At 49.6% G+C, this 14761-nt stretch overlaps 1 protein-coding gene across 5 annotated transcripts in view; it reads right to left on the reverse strand.

Moving 5' to 3' along the window:
• The window catches only part of LOC128588282 (neurotrimin), a 957145-nt gene that overhangs the window by 425154 nt on the left and 517230 nt on the right, over positions 1-14761 (reverse strand). For all 5 annotated transcript variants that reach the window (XM_053595012.1, XM_053595011.1, XM_053595010.1 and 2 more), the window contains exon 2: positions 5714-5798. In XM_053595012.1, the coding sequence (XP_053450987.1) occupies positions 5714-5798 (85 nt within the window). The remainder of the gene's footprint in view (positions 1-5713; positions 5799-14761) is intronic.

Consider the following 14761-nt stretch of genomic DNA (forward strand, 5'->3'; position numbering starts at 1 on the left):
ATGAATCAATAAATAAGGAAGCATGTTGGTGCAGGGCTCACACATTCTGCCCGTGCCATGGTAGCCAAAATCCTCACAGTATGGCATGTCCCCTAAATTTGTTCAGTACTCTATTCCATAGAAATACATGCAAATGTCCGAAGGATTGTAATCTCTCTGCAAGACAGCTTAGCATTGCTGACATCTGCAGCAAAATACTATGGAAGACCAATGAAAGTCTGTACAAACTAGGGAAATTCTAGGATTCTGTAAGGAAAGGGGGTTTCTGGAGGCCGGCTGGGTCTCTGAGTCTCTACACCATTGACCTAAACTACACCCTGTTCTGGAAACTTCAGGAAAGGAGGATTCTCGTGTGCCACCACCAACTTGCTGGGTCTCCAGGAGGACAGAAACGTGGAATGAAGAACCGAGGAATGGAATGAGACAAGCACAGTGGTGGAGAGAGAGAGAGAGCAAGCCCGGAAGTCTTACACAAATGATCCTGAGACCCAGGCCCACAACCGCCTGAGTGTGTGATCCGGGAAAGTATCTCCACGTTGCCTCTCAGTGGTGGGGTCTCCTGAGGTGTAAAATCAGGCTAATAATGGTATCTACTTCAGGGAGCACACATGCAGAGTCGATAAGACTCTGCTGGTAAAGTGTTCCGCACAGGGCCTGACACAGCAAACACAGCTGCCCCATAGACAGTCAGAGCTGGAGCAGAAGGACGCAGGCTCTGGTACCAGTTAGGAGCACGTGGGGTACATGTCAGCTATTACGTGGGCAGCAAGATGCTCTGCACTCAGGAGGGGAAGGTGGCCCTTTCTTTAGCCACCGGGAGCCCCAGGCGAGGGCTCACAGCCACACACTGCAGGGCGTGCTGGCTGCCAGCCCCTCACACCCTTCCGGAAGCCATACTTGGGTAAGATGGATCATGACCACCCTCACCAGCTGTGAAATCAGGGGTTGAACTTCCTGATCTCTGTATCCTTTCAAATTGAAAAACACTTGGCATTACAAAGATGAAGAAAGGATAAACTCTCCCACAAAGCACCCATGGTATAGATGAGGGCTGTTGGAGAACCAGGCTGTCCCTCCAAGCCCTCCTCTGGGCTCCAGTGACAACTGGCATACTCCTGTTCCTTCTTCCCCATGGTTGGTTGAGTTTTTAGTTTTCCTATTTTAGTTTTTGGCTCCTCAACAGGCTGAATGTGCTTCCAGGAACCTCCCTCTGCAAACCCATCTGTCCATGCTCCCTGGAGCCATGGGCCACCGGCTGGCTGCCTGGCAAGCCCCCGAGGTGAGTGCACAGTGGCCGGTACAGGAGGGGAGCAGGGCAGTGGAAACAGCACATACATCCTGAGTGGCACTGCCATTCTGAACAGGTAAAATCATACACAATCCATCAGTAGTTACACCATGAGACAGCCACGCCAGCAGACTCTGAGAATAGAGAGGAGGAAGGATGGGCAGAGAGGCGATTTTCTGTGCCTTTCTTATCTTGGAAGCATTAATTTCTCTGAGGTCCACCCAGGGTTCAGTACATCATTTCTTCAAAAGTTTAAGGACTGGGTAGGGAAATCACCCAGCAGAAGGTATGTGTCATGGGTGTGGCTAAAACATAATGAACGACCCACCCAGCCCCTCTGCATCCTGTGCAGAGGCAGCAGCTCAATGACTTCTGTATGTTTGCAACCTGCCCTCCAGCACCCCAACAAGAGCACTCTCACAACTGCAAGACCTGGACAGAAAGGACAGGGAGCCAGGACCATGCCTAAGGCAAGGACGATGCAAAACAATCCAGGAAAAAGCACAAAGGTAAGGAGAAGGCAGCCATATCAGGCCTTCGTTCCTTCATTCATTCATGCAAGAAAGCCTCACTGAATACCTTCTATGTGCCAGACACTGCGTATACAGGGCTGAGTAAAACAGAGACAGTCACTATAAGATGCAGTTGGGAAAAATAGACCATATGCTGATAACCAAATAAATGCATGGGAGAACTGCACATGGAGAGGATCTCTGTGAAGTAAAACTGTCAGGTGGTAAGCCAATATAAGACTGGAGGTAGTGGGCCGAGGACCCTGGCTCACACCAGTAATCCCAGCAGTCTGGGAGGCCAAGGCAGGTGGATTGCTCAAGCTCAGGAGCTGGAGACCAGCCTGAGCAAGAGTGAGACCCGGTCTCTACTAAAAACTGAAAAACTAGCCAGATGTAGTAGTTTCTTTCTCTGGCCCTTAAGTTTCCTCATCTATAAATCAAAGGATAATTAAGTTTATTTCAGAGAAGTTAAGGATTAAATGTAACTGTGTATATAAAATATTTAACGCAGCAATTGACTAATGATTAATAATAGTATTCACCTAGTTAACATTACTAAGGACTCATAATTTAGCTTCAAAACTCCCTCACTGTGCTACCTGAATCAAAGGACATAAACTCCGTGCCTCCATTTCCTCATCTGTAAAATGGGGATAATAATATCGCCTACATCACAGGGCTATTATTAGGGTTATGAGTTAATGTTATGAGGTGGAGCGATGGTTAGATAATATTAGGCACTTGGACACTCCCTGATGCAGAGTGAATGCTCGGTAAACCTTGGCTAATAGTATTATTATTGCAAATTCTGTTTTATGTAACCTCATTCTTTAAAAATATACACACAGAATATCAGTAGGAAGGAAGAAAGAGTAGGAGATTGCACATTGTAATTCTTTTCAGGCTGTTAATGCCGTGTTAGGTGAAAGGTTGCCCAGTACCTCCACAAGCATTACTAGAACTAATTGGATAAAACAAAACATTCTTTAAAAGTTTCCTCACATGAGACTCTGCTGGTTGAGACATTTATACTTTAGGGACTGGAAAAGATCCTCAAAAAATGACACTGTTGAGAACAAAGCATAATAAAACGAAATTAGAGCAAAAAGTCCTCTGCTGGTTGTGAAGAAAACTACAAGCATCATGGCCTACAGCAAGACAGACAGGGTGGCCTTCCCAGGGCCAGGCAGAGGTCCACCCTTATTGTGGTCCCTTGCAGCTTGGTCATATGATTAAGGCCAAACAGGAATAAAAGGAAGGAGGGGGGGAGAAGAAACAAGGAAAAAAGGAAGAAAGACAGAAAGAATGAAGGAAAGAACAGAACCCTGCCTCTCACATGCACAATGAAAAGCAAAATTAAAATAGCCCGGAACTCTGAGCCATTAGATTGTTGCAACCTAGAATCAAGCTACATGAAAATCTATCAAGTTTTATGAACACAAAATACGTTCTGAAGTTCCCACTTGCCTCTCTGCACACTCAACTAGAAACCTCAGAGTCTATGTTGGAGAGTTCAAGGGCTTTCCACTCTACATAAGTTCTTCCCCAACAAGGTAGCCCTTCCTTGTTGTTGTGCTTCAGAGGCTGAGAAGAATGGGGGTAATTCTGAAAGGAAGGAGTGTCCTCTGTACTCCTAGAGCCCGATCCCCATCCTAAACCAGGTGTATGGCCGGTGGATGGCATCCGTCAGAGCCGACCTCCTCTAACCCCTCCCCGTAGAGCTCCATTCACCGTGAGGGTCATCCTCCTGCATTTCAGGAAAGCTTTCAGCCCCTGAAGCTGCAACATCATGGCAGCCATGTTCCAGAAGGAACTTGGCTCGATTAGGCCCAAGTCAAGGGTCTGTGGCCCACCCTATTCCCCTTCCACTCAAACAAGACCACTGTGCTAAAAGTATGTGTAAAAATGCAAACAAACATTATTATTGAAAAGAGATAAACAGGGACCCCCAGAGTGAGAAGAAAAGCAGCGGCAGCAGCTCGGAAGGAAAGACAAAGAAAGAGAATCCAACCAGCACAGGATTATGCGATTTTAAAGACAAGCTACTGCTAGGCCTGTCCTGCCACAGGCCGCCACCCTTCGGACCTTACCAATTCTCATAAGCCTTGGGGATGACCTCTGGAGACCAGATCCCGGCCACTGTGAGAGTCTCTGACTATCAGGGCCCACTTGCTATATTTTTATCTTCAAATCACTACAGAGCTAACTACCTTCCACCTCCTCTTGAAAAAAAACCATCTTATTTGTACCTAAAATGTTCCCCATATGAGAATGTGTCTGTTCTGTCCCTGGAGACTCCTCCTTGCAGGCAAGAGTTAGGGACAAAGGGGACTTGCAGAGAACAGTAAATTTCAGTGACTACCTTGATTTATAGGTACATTTTCTTTAAAGTAGTCTGAAATCACTGCATATTTGTGAATGAAATCCATTCACAAAACAGATACACAATTATTCTGGACTCCAGGCAGCCAGATGTTTCACCTTTGTCCAAAATGGTCCCTGAAAAGCTAAGTGGAAAAAGAGGGGGTTCATTAAACTGTGAGGAGCAAGGAGGTCACTGGAGCCATGAGGGTTCACTGTGCGAAGACAAAAGATCACAAGATGCCTGCAGCCTTGCATGGTCCTTAACTTACACTCCTCCTTTGGCAACGTCCTCATAGTTCATCCCTGTATTCCCAGCACCCCCTCCTCAACATTTTCTATCTCACAGAGGCCACTTTAAATATACAGACCACAAACAATCCCATCTTCAAAGAACAGTCATCAGGGGTGAAACACTGGACACTATCACCAAGGTTATCTTTCCAAGAATCTTCAAGTGCCGGACAAGAAGACTGCCATGTTGCCTTGTGGTTAGAACAGTTGCCCAGTTTGGAAAACTTTACTTAAGGGAGCTTACTAAATCAAAAAGAGGCAGGGAAGTCATTCCCATGCACGTTCTTCACTTCCACCTCATGCTTCTTCTCTTATAAAATCCCAGACAGCAGAATTTCCCAGGGCACACGTTCCATGCGGTGCCCTCCAGTCCGTGACGTGGTCCATCAACACTGGAAAAGGAGTCAGAGCCTTCCTGCAGGCAAGGTAATCAGGGAGCGAAAATCGCCCCACCTCACACAAAGCGGAGTCGTGATTCTTCTCCTTCTCCCCCAGTTTCTGCAAGCCTCAACCCCAGAGCCTGTCAGGACCCACCCCACCCTGACATCCATAATGGTTTCTGTTCAGAAGAGGAGTTTTGCACCTTCCGCTTCCCTGGACAGCACGGAGCCCAGCTCTCCAGAGGGAGTGACATCTTCCGCAGACAAATGAGACTCCGTGACTTTGGCCTCAAAACGCCACATTCAGATAGGAGAAAGCATCTTTCTGCGCCAACCATCTCATGCCACCAAGGCTCCCCAGGAAAGCCTGAGCGCAGTCAGGCCCAGGACCAACCGCAGCTCTCAGGTTGCCCAGGACCTAGGGCTGGCAGCTCCCCACGACGCAGGCCAGAGAGGGCATTCAGCCCAGCCAGACCGCTCCTTCTGGACTCATTAACTTCAGAGAACACTGTTCGCATGGAGACTCAGCCAGGTCCCCAGTCACTACGGCCACCAGGCTCAGGCACAAACAGTGCCAGAGCTAAATCCTTCAATCTCAGCCACTCCCTGGCCCAGCCACTCCTTCCCCTTACCAAGTGCCTGAGCCATGAAGGCCTGTTTTGGGGAAACAGCTCACCTCCAGAACCTCTGAGCGTTTCCCTATGAATACCACATTCCAGGGCAGCGCACCCAGCTCACCCATAAATCGTGCTGCGTGGGGAAAGCAGCGACCTCTGCGTCAGCCCCTGCAGGCTCCAGTGCACGCGACTGCACCCCTGCCCCTTACCCACACCCCATGCACATCATCCTCAAATCGTCAAAGAATGGCCGCTCCCTACCTGAGGGTGGCGCTCTCCCCCTGCCGGACCGTCACGTTGTCCATAGCTTTGGGGAAGGTGGCATCTCCGCTGCGCACCGGCACTCCTGTGGGTACAAGGAACAGCAGCCTGAGAGACACGACCACGAGGCACTTCCAGGGCAGGAACAGGTACCCACAGACCCCCATCCTCGACAGCCACAACTTCCCAGAACTCCGGCAGCGGCGCGCGGCACACGCCCCCCGGGCGAGCACAGGAAGTGGGTGGGATGGGGGAGCGAGCGCGCGGGGACCGAGCGGTGAACCCGCGGCGACCGCCAGGCGCGGGGAGGAGAAAAGCGCGCAGACTCCTCCAAGTCTGATATTCCTCCCCCAAATCCAGCCTCAGCTTGCCAGCCTCGGAGAACCAGTTTCCACTGAGGACATTCAAACGCTGCACTGTCCTCGCCGCTTCGGCCGCGGAAGGTGGCCGAGAAAGGGGACGCGCCTGCAGGTGCAAAGGTGTGGGCGCGTTTCAGGAGCCGCTTCTTCCCATTCACAGTTCAGACATGGCACTTTGGAGAGGAGTAAGCACTTTGGTACCGGGAAGGGACAGGGGTGGGTTCCATCCGGCTACCCAGAGGCAGTCTGCAATTCCTCAGTTCCAACAAGGGAAAACCAACACTTTCTCCGTAAGTTTCGGGAGAAGGCTGGCCACCAGAAAACAGTCGGTGACAATAGCAGATGGAAAGTGGAGCACGCAGGAGGCGGCAAGGTTGCAGCAGGAGGAGACGGCCACGCAGGCTTCCTGCGATCCGGCCCCGGGGATCCTGCTGCAGCTGCCTGGGTCAACTTCCTCGGAGCCCCGAAGCGCTCTGCAGCCGCGGCGACCCGGCCGGCCTCGGCGGGGCAGGGGCTGCGGCGGCGGCCGAGGCAGGAGCGGCGGGGCGGGAGCAGATCGTGGCGGCCCCTCGCTCGCTCACTCGCTCCTTGGCTCGCTGGGGAAGGCGAGGCGCAGCCAGAACCGGAGCCGCGCGGACGCCAAGCTCAGCGGCCGCCCCCGGCCTCCGCGCCGCCTTCCTCCCAGGAGCAGCCCCGACGCGCGCGGGCCCCGACCGCCGGGGTTGTCATGGCAGCAGCTCCATCCCTGACCGCCACTTTCTCCCGGAGCCGCCTCGGAGCGAGCGGGCTGGCTGTGCGGACTGCGCGCTCATCCGGGCGGGCGGAGCGGGGCTCGGGCGCCCACCTTAACCCCCGCCGCGCCGGGCCGGGGCAGCACACCAGCCCAGCCCCAGCCCAGGCTGGGAGCTTAACCATTTCTCCCCTTGAAGACTGAGCTCTTGCAAATTAAGAAGACAAAGTTACCATGCAGTCCTAATATGCGCTAGGCATGAGACATCTAATAAGGGTCACAGACTAATTATCCGCGAAAGGAAAACCCTGCAGCATGCGCGCACCTTCCAAATGATCCGACTAATTCCATTAGCATCTGAAGTGAATTTAGAGTGTCGGGAGGCTGTTCTAGAACAATCTCATTTTTATTCAACAGTACAACACCCATCTCACCAGCCCCCCACAAAACCTACTTAAAACCCAGCGAGTCAACACCACCGCTGGAGAGATCTTCCAAATAGAAAACAAATGCAAAATCACAGAAGCCTCTTCAAGTGTGTGAAACCAAGACAATCACTTCAATATGTTGGTCAAGTTCAGACATTGACTTTCATTCTTTATTCTTGTTTTGTTGGCATTAAAAGATGCCAGACCTGCAAAAGAGCTCACTCAGATGGGTGAGTGTGAGCCGTGTGCTTTATTTAGGCAGTAGACGCCCAAGCTTCCTGGGCTACAACAGTTTGGTTCAGCTGAATTCATCTTTAAGAAGTGTGTTTTTCAAATTCTTAAAACCCAGGGAAAGCCTGGCTTTGCCTCAGCTCCTGTACTTCTCTCTGGCTGCTGCTGGCCCCTCTGTGCCTACCCTATTATATCTCCCTTAACCTCTGCTCTGACAGGCTCTGAGGGAATGTAGTGTATTTCCCTTCCTGGGCCTAGTCCCTGTGCAAGGGGGGAGCACAGGGCAGCTCCACAGACACACAATGCTGGTGACACAAAAGTGGACTCTTCTCCAGGATTCCCAGAGCTGGGTTCCAAGCACTCATCCAAATTCTCCCCAGGGATAAAGAGGAGGCAACCTTTTCCCTCCTAGACTTTCAAATCCAACCATGGAGGTATTTTTTTAAACAACTGTTAAATAATAGAAAGATGTTTTTCCACAAAGCCATCCAGCACCAAATAGACTGGACGGTCATAATTGAATCTCCACAACTGTGTGGTACCTGCTGCCACTTACACGTGGATGACGTGTTAGAGACGTCACAAGCATTTCACCCAACATGTCCTGCTCACACTGTTTTAGAGAGGGAGAATGAAAGTAGGCTTTGGAGATGTAGAAGTCAAAGTCCAAGGTAACAGGCTTGCCTTTCCATTTTGATAGTAGACTGGAGAGTACTTGACCATGGGAAGGGGAGCAACTTCACACTGATAATCTCAAAATACTTTGCTTTAATGGGTGGCGCCTGTGGCTCTAAGGGGTAGGGCGTCAGCCCCATATGCTGGAGGTGGTGGGTTCAAACCCAGCCCTGGCCAAAAACTGCAAAAACAACAAACAAAAAAAAAAAAAAAAAACTTTGCATTAACTTATCATTGGACCAATTGTTCCATCCTCTCCCCTAGTGACTTTTCCTCACATTAAATTCACAGGGAAACTCATCTGCTACTTTTAGCCACTGGGGATAATTTGACATATAGGACCGAAAATATCAGTTGTCAACTTACGGTTACAACAAATGACTTTACTACCGGGAATAAACAATTACACCTATGGGGAGCAGAAAAGTTTGTTTTACCTTCTGAAAGCAAAAGGGGAAGAATTAACCTATTTTTACACCAGCCCGATTTTGCAAGATTCTATTTTATCTCCATTTTCTCATGGGAAATTGTGGAAGCAGGAAACAGAATGATTTCACTAAGTAGGATAGCAGACATAAGAAGTGAGATGATGTTTTCTAACTTTCATTCTGCTGAATTTGAGGTTCTTTTCCCAGAAGCCAAAGAGTCACCTCTAATAATCCATTCACTTCAACCTATACCCCCCTCCCCCCAGGACATCCACACCCCATGAAGTAAAACAAAAAAAATGCTAGTGAAAAAAAAAAATATATGCTAACCGTGGGGAAGGGAGAAGGACTCGCTCTGGGCTTTAAAGTCCTTTTCCTACAAGCCTGAGAGTGGCGGGGATGATTCCTTCTGTGATACATTCTAATTCTGGCTCTTGCATCTAATTTCCAGGTAGGTACAAATGAGCATTAGTTTCTGCATCTAGGAATGTGAATAATGATAGTAACAGGCTCTCCTGAGGGGCCTACATACATGATTAACTCTACAGCAAAATACTTAGAAATCCATTTATGATGGAAGGTGCTTTATTAATATATTTTTCCTACCACCGCTTCATTATGATGGCTGGGCAGAAAAATCATTCTTCTTACAGGCTTTTTAATTGTTCGGTTTATATTGGTCTGTGTGCAGTTGAACTAAGACATTCTGACCATCTTTGTCTCTGGCTGTGAAGGAACAGTGCTTAGGTGTAACATCCCAGGAAACCCGTAAAACTCAGAGAACTCTCAGGGTAGAGAAAGAAAAGCCACTTCCAACCTCATACCCAGTTTGTGGCCCCAGGGATCCAAACTTTATTTAAAAATAGAAGTTGAGAAAACGGTGAAAGGTCAGAGATTCATGGGTAATTAACAGGACAGACTCCTTTTCATTCAAACCTACCATCAAGTGGTTTGCAAAGATGAAGATCAAAATCATATGTCAACTCCCTTCCCATTCCTTAATCCTTAAATATAACCAACACTTAGGGGCTTATCTTATATCCCGTCTCTTGCTTCATAAAAACTGCTGGATTTATTTTATTTTTCCTAGCATATCCGAGTTAATGAAAAAGGGATGACAGTCAGAGCAATTTCATTATTTGTGTTCTTTATAGAAACAACTTCCTTTCTGCCTTCCTGAAAGCAGATTCCTAAGGAGCGCCCACCTCCACCCTCTTCCCTCCATCTCCCTCTCCTCCCCCCTTCCTTCTTGCATACACATAAACTGTACACATAAATCAACTTGTCACAGCTTGTCTCTGTGCTGACAGCTATAATTGCTTCAGGTTATAAAAATATCTATAGGACAATGCCTTTCAAGCTCACAGACACAGACACACACACACACACCTTGAGCAAAAGGAAACAATCCTATTCCCTCTAAGAACCCTGGGACTGCAAAGGAGGGGTCTGCTGTGCAGACTCGGGAGGGTTGGAAGGCAGGTGAGAACAAGGATATATGTGAAACTTTGTAAATGTAGAATGTAAATGTCTTAGCACAGTAACTAAAAAAACGCCAGGAAGGCTATGTCAACCAGTATGATGAAAATGTGTCAAACGGTTTATGAAGCTAGTGTATGATGCCCCATGATCATATCAATGTACACAGCTATGATTTAATAAAAAATAATAAAATAAAATTCAAAAAAAAAACAGTAGATGGAGACTTCGGGCAGCCTCCGTGTCTGTATCCTGGGGCAGGGTTGGAAGAGGGAAGGATTCCCAATGAAAGGAAAATCAGCAGCTGTTGTTTTTCTTTCACTCTATGTTACCTACAGCAAGCAGAGGCTAGTTCAAGAGGCATCACTGTTCCACATGCACAAAGAGACCAAAGAAATGAGGAGTGATAGCTTAACAAATGCTGGTTCTGCTTTTCCTTTTCTAAAAAGGCTAAAGGCCCCCCTCTCCTGGTGGAGATCTCAAATGGAAGTGCAGGCAAGACGATGATGAAAAATGCAGGGCAGTTAGAGAGTGGCGTGACATCAAATAGCTATTGGGAGATTTAATCAGAAAGGCAGCATAAATCTGGATAAAGAGATGCCTCGAGGGGAGTAGGAAAGGGCTGGGACCTGGAAAAAATATATGCTATTTTTTGCTCCTTTATGAATATAGGATCAAGATAAAATCACTGTTCATCTGGGCTATAGTCCAGTGTGTTAGGATTTCAGCAGGAAGAGCAGAAGGGCAACTTGAAAAGAGGAAGAGGGATTCAAGGAGAGAAAAGAGGTCACAAACAGAGAGAATTGAGGAGGAGGATATGAAGGGATGGTAAAGGTGAGGCTATCTGTGGACTTTGAATCCCATAAAACTTGACAATAGATGATAAAGAGGAGAGTGAGATGGTGGGTAGAACAATCAGAAGTAGGCAGAAAAGTCAGGCAGAGCAGGATGAAGGACGCAAAATCAAAGTGCCAAGGACACAAAAGGCTGGTGCCCAGAGGGGACATCCTAGGAGTCAGGGGTCTTTGGGGCAGAAGCTTTCCTTTTAATCTAGGTTTGGGGTCATAATAAAACCCTGGGCTCAGAATCACAAAATGATACATTCAGAAGAGGCCTTGGAAAATCTCCAGCGGAACCTGTATATTTTGTAAGTGAAGGATTGGGCCACAGGACGAAGGGGTAATTATCATGGGGCATAAAGTCAATAACTAGCAGGACCAGAACTCAGGACTCCTGATGCCTGTTCCAGGGTTCTTTCTGCTATTTCCCCCAGCAAGGATACCGCATAAGAGTCAATAATATCTCCTTCTGTCGCTTCATCTGTGGCCAAGAATGAGAATGACAGAGGATATGATACCATTACTGCTCAGTGTACCTCTGGGCATCCAATTACTCAGTTGAATTCAATTCATTTCATGAACCAGCCAGTCGATGTTGAGCTCCTGGTGAGTACGAGGAACCATGCAGAGAGCCAGAAAGACAAAGATGAAGGACCTGGAGTCTTCCCTCAAGCTGCTTATGGTCCAGTTCTATTGGCTTTGTCCGTGCTTTTATTAGACTTAGCATTCATGAATATAGAAGATAAAGTAAGCGCCATCCTTCACTCCACTATAAGCCCATGAGAACCTTCTCCATGGTGAGCAAAATAAGCCGGGGGAAGAAGTTTGTCTAGTTGGTGCCACATGCAGGAAACAGCCAGTATGCGGATTGAAAGTACAAGCCTGCAAGAGGTGAGGCTCACCAGAGGTGCAGGAGAGCCTCCAGCAACCTCCTCTGTGGCTATCTATATATTCAGACAACACATAACAGGTGTGGGGAGTGCCCAGCCATCACATACAAGGGCTATGGGCTTGAGGATCACTACATGCTCTTTCCCCATGGGCTCAGCTCCCACCCTGAAGCACCACAAATGTTCAAAGTCTAACACCTGCTTAGTAACGAGAGACCGATCTGATCTCATTAGAGCACTAAATTACTTGAGGGCTTGTCCCCAGGCTGTAAAACATCTGTAGGCCAGCAAGGAGACCGTCCTGCATTTAGCCTGTCCCTCAAGAAGCGGTGACTATTCTTACAAGCAGGGTGTTCATTCTTCTGCATGGTCTCATTAAACTTATGCATATTCCCAGGCGCTGACTCTGGTTTTCTAGTTTCATATAAAGGGGCATTGGAGGGGCGAGGATCTCAAGGTCCCTAAATACAGGGACCAATTTGGTCAGACATGTATTTAGAGCACACCCAGCACCACTAAACCAACGAATGGGAGTGATGAAAACAAAAGTAGCATGGGCCTTGCCTTCATAAAGGGAGACAGATATTAAAGAATATCATTCTTTAGCCAGGGAGACAGATATTAAAGAATTTTACAAAATACTGGATACGACTGTGATAAGTTCTATGAAGAAGAAATGGGCAAAGGCATGTGCCAATGTTCTCATCAAATCTGGAAGATCAGGAAACGTTGCCCTCAGGAAATGGTGTAAAACTGAGATGACAGTGAGGAGGAGAGGAGATGAAAGGACAGGCAGGCAGGGACAGGAATCCAGTAGCAGGCAGAGAAGGGCACAGGACCCCCGACGCACAGCAGGCACAGAAGGGCACAGGACCCAGGACGCACAGCAGGCACAGAAGGGCACAGGAACCCGGACGCACAGCAGGCACAGAAGGGCACAGGAACCCGGACGCACAGCAGGCACAGAAGGGCACAGGACCCAGGACGCACAGCAGGCAGAGAAGGGCACAGGAACCCGGACGCACAGCAGGCACAGAAGGGCACAGGAACCCGGACGCACAGCAGGCACAGAAGGGCACAGGACCCAGGACGCACAGCAGGCACAGAAGGGCACAGGAACCCGGACGCACAGCAGGCACAGAAGAGCACAGGACCCAGGACGCACAGCAGGCACAGAAGGGCACAGGACCCAGGACGCACAGCAGGCACAGAAGGGCACAGGAACCCGGATGCACAGCAGGCACAGAAGGGCACAGGACCCAGGACGCACAGCAGGCACAGAAGGGCAGAGGAACCCGGACGCACAGCAGGCACAGAAGGGCACAGGACCCAGGACGCACAGCAGGCACAGAAGGGCACAGGAACCCGGATGCACAGCAGGCACAGAAGGGCACAGGACCCAGGATGCACAGCAGGCACAGAAGGGCAGAGGAACCCGGACGCACAGCAGGCACAGAAGGGCACAGGACCCAGGACGCACAGCAGGCACAGAAGGGCACAGGACCCAGGACGCACAGCAGGCACAGAAGGGCACAGGACCCCGGACGCACAGCAGGCACAGAAGGGCACAGGACCCAGGACGCACAGCAGGCACAGAAGGGCACAGGACCCAGGACGCACAGCAGGCACAGAAGGGCACAGGACCCAGGACGCACAGCAGGCACAGAAGGGCACAGGACCCAGGACGCACAGCAGGCACAGAAGGGCACAGGACCCAGGACGCACAGCAGGCACAGAAGGGCACAGGAACCCGGACGCACCAGCAGGCACAGAAGGGCACAGGACCCAGGACGCACAGCAGGCACAGAAGGGCAGAGGACCCAGGACACACAGCAGGCACAGAAGGGCACAGGACCCAGGACACACAGCAGGCACAGAAGGGCACAGGACCCAGGACACACAAGCAGGCACAGAAGGGCACAGGACCCAGGACACACAAGCAGGCACAGAAGGGCAGAGGACCCAGGACACACAGCAGGCACAGAAGGGCACAGGACCCCGGACACACAGCAGGCACAGAAGGGCACAGGACCCAGGACAGGAAGACAGGGAGCAGCAGCTGCCTTTACAGCCTCAGGCGCTGGTCACTTAAATCAGGGACGGGAACTTCTGACACGCTCTGCATTTTCAGGAAAATCTCCTTCCACATTGTGTGTTCATGTGTTCTTCAATTCATTCAATACCCATCAATCCATTAAGAATGACCATGACGGCCAGGTGGTGGCTCACGCCTGTAATCCTAGCACTCTGGGAGACCGAGGTGGGTGGATTGCTTGAGTTCAGGAATTTGACACCAGTCTGAGCAAAAGTGAGACCCCATCTTTACTAAAAATAAAAAAAAAAAATTAGCCAGTGTAGTGGCACACACCTGTAGTCCCAGCTACTGGGGAGCTGAGGCAGGAGGATCACTTGAGCCCAGGAGTTTGAGGTTGCTGTGAGCTACAACTCCACAGCTCTCTAACCTGGGTGATAGAATGAGACTCTGTCTCAAAAAAACAATGACCATGAGCATGGGGTTTGGAATCAGACAGACTAGAAATCAAGTATTATTTGCTGTGGGACCTGATCTGTAAAAGAATGGTGCTAATGGCACCTAGCAGCAGAGAAGGTTGTGAGGATGGAGGGAGGGAGGCCCAGCCACTCCCAGGTTCTCTCACACTGGTCGGGGAACAAGCTGCCATCAGATGGTGTGCATCCCTCATTCTGAGTCAGCTCACACATGACATTCATTCTGAGACCCTGGGAGCAACCTGCTGAGTGCAGGTCCTGGGAACGCTCTTAGAGTTCACATCCTGAGAGAGATTCCTTGCAGAGAAGAGCAGAAACTCCACGCTGAGACGTCAGGAAGAGGAAGGACACTCATCACTGAACCACCCGGGGCAGGAAGAGCAGCAGCGATCAGGGCCCCTACTTGCTGTCAGGACATTGATATTCTCCAGAGCACACAAACACAGGCCCGTGGGAAACAGCCTGTGCTGGGGACAGAGGG

Source organism: Nycticebus coucang, chromosome 6, assembly GCF_027406575.1.
Source record: "Nycticebus coucang isolate mNycCou1 chromosome 6, mNycCou1.pri, whole genome shotgun sequence".
Classification (NCBI taxonomy): Eukaryota; Metazoa; Chordata; class Mammalia; order Primates; family Lorisidae; genus Nycticebus; species Nycticebus coucang.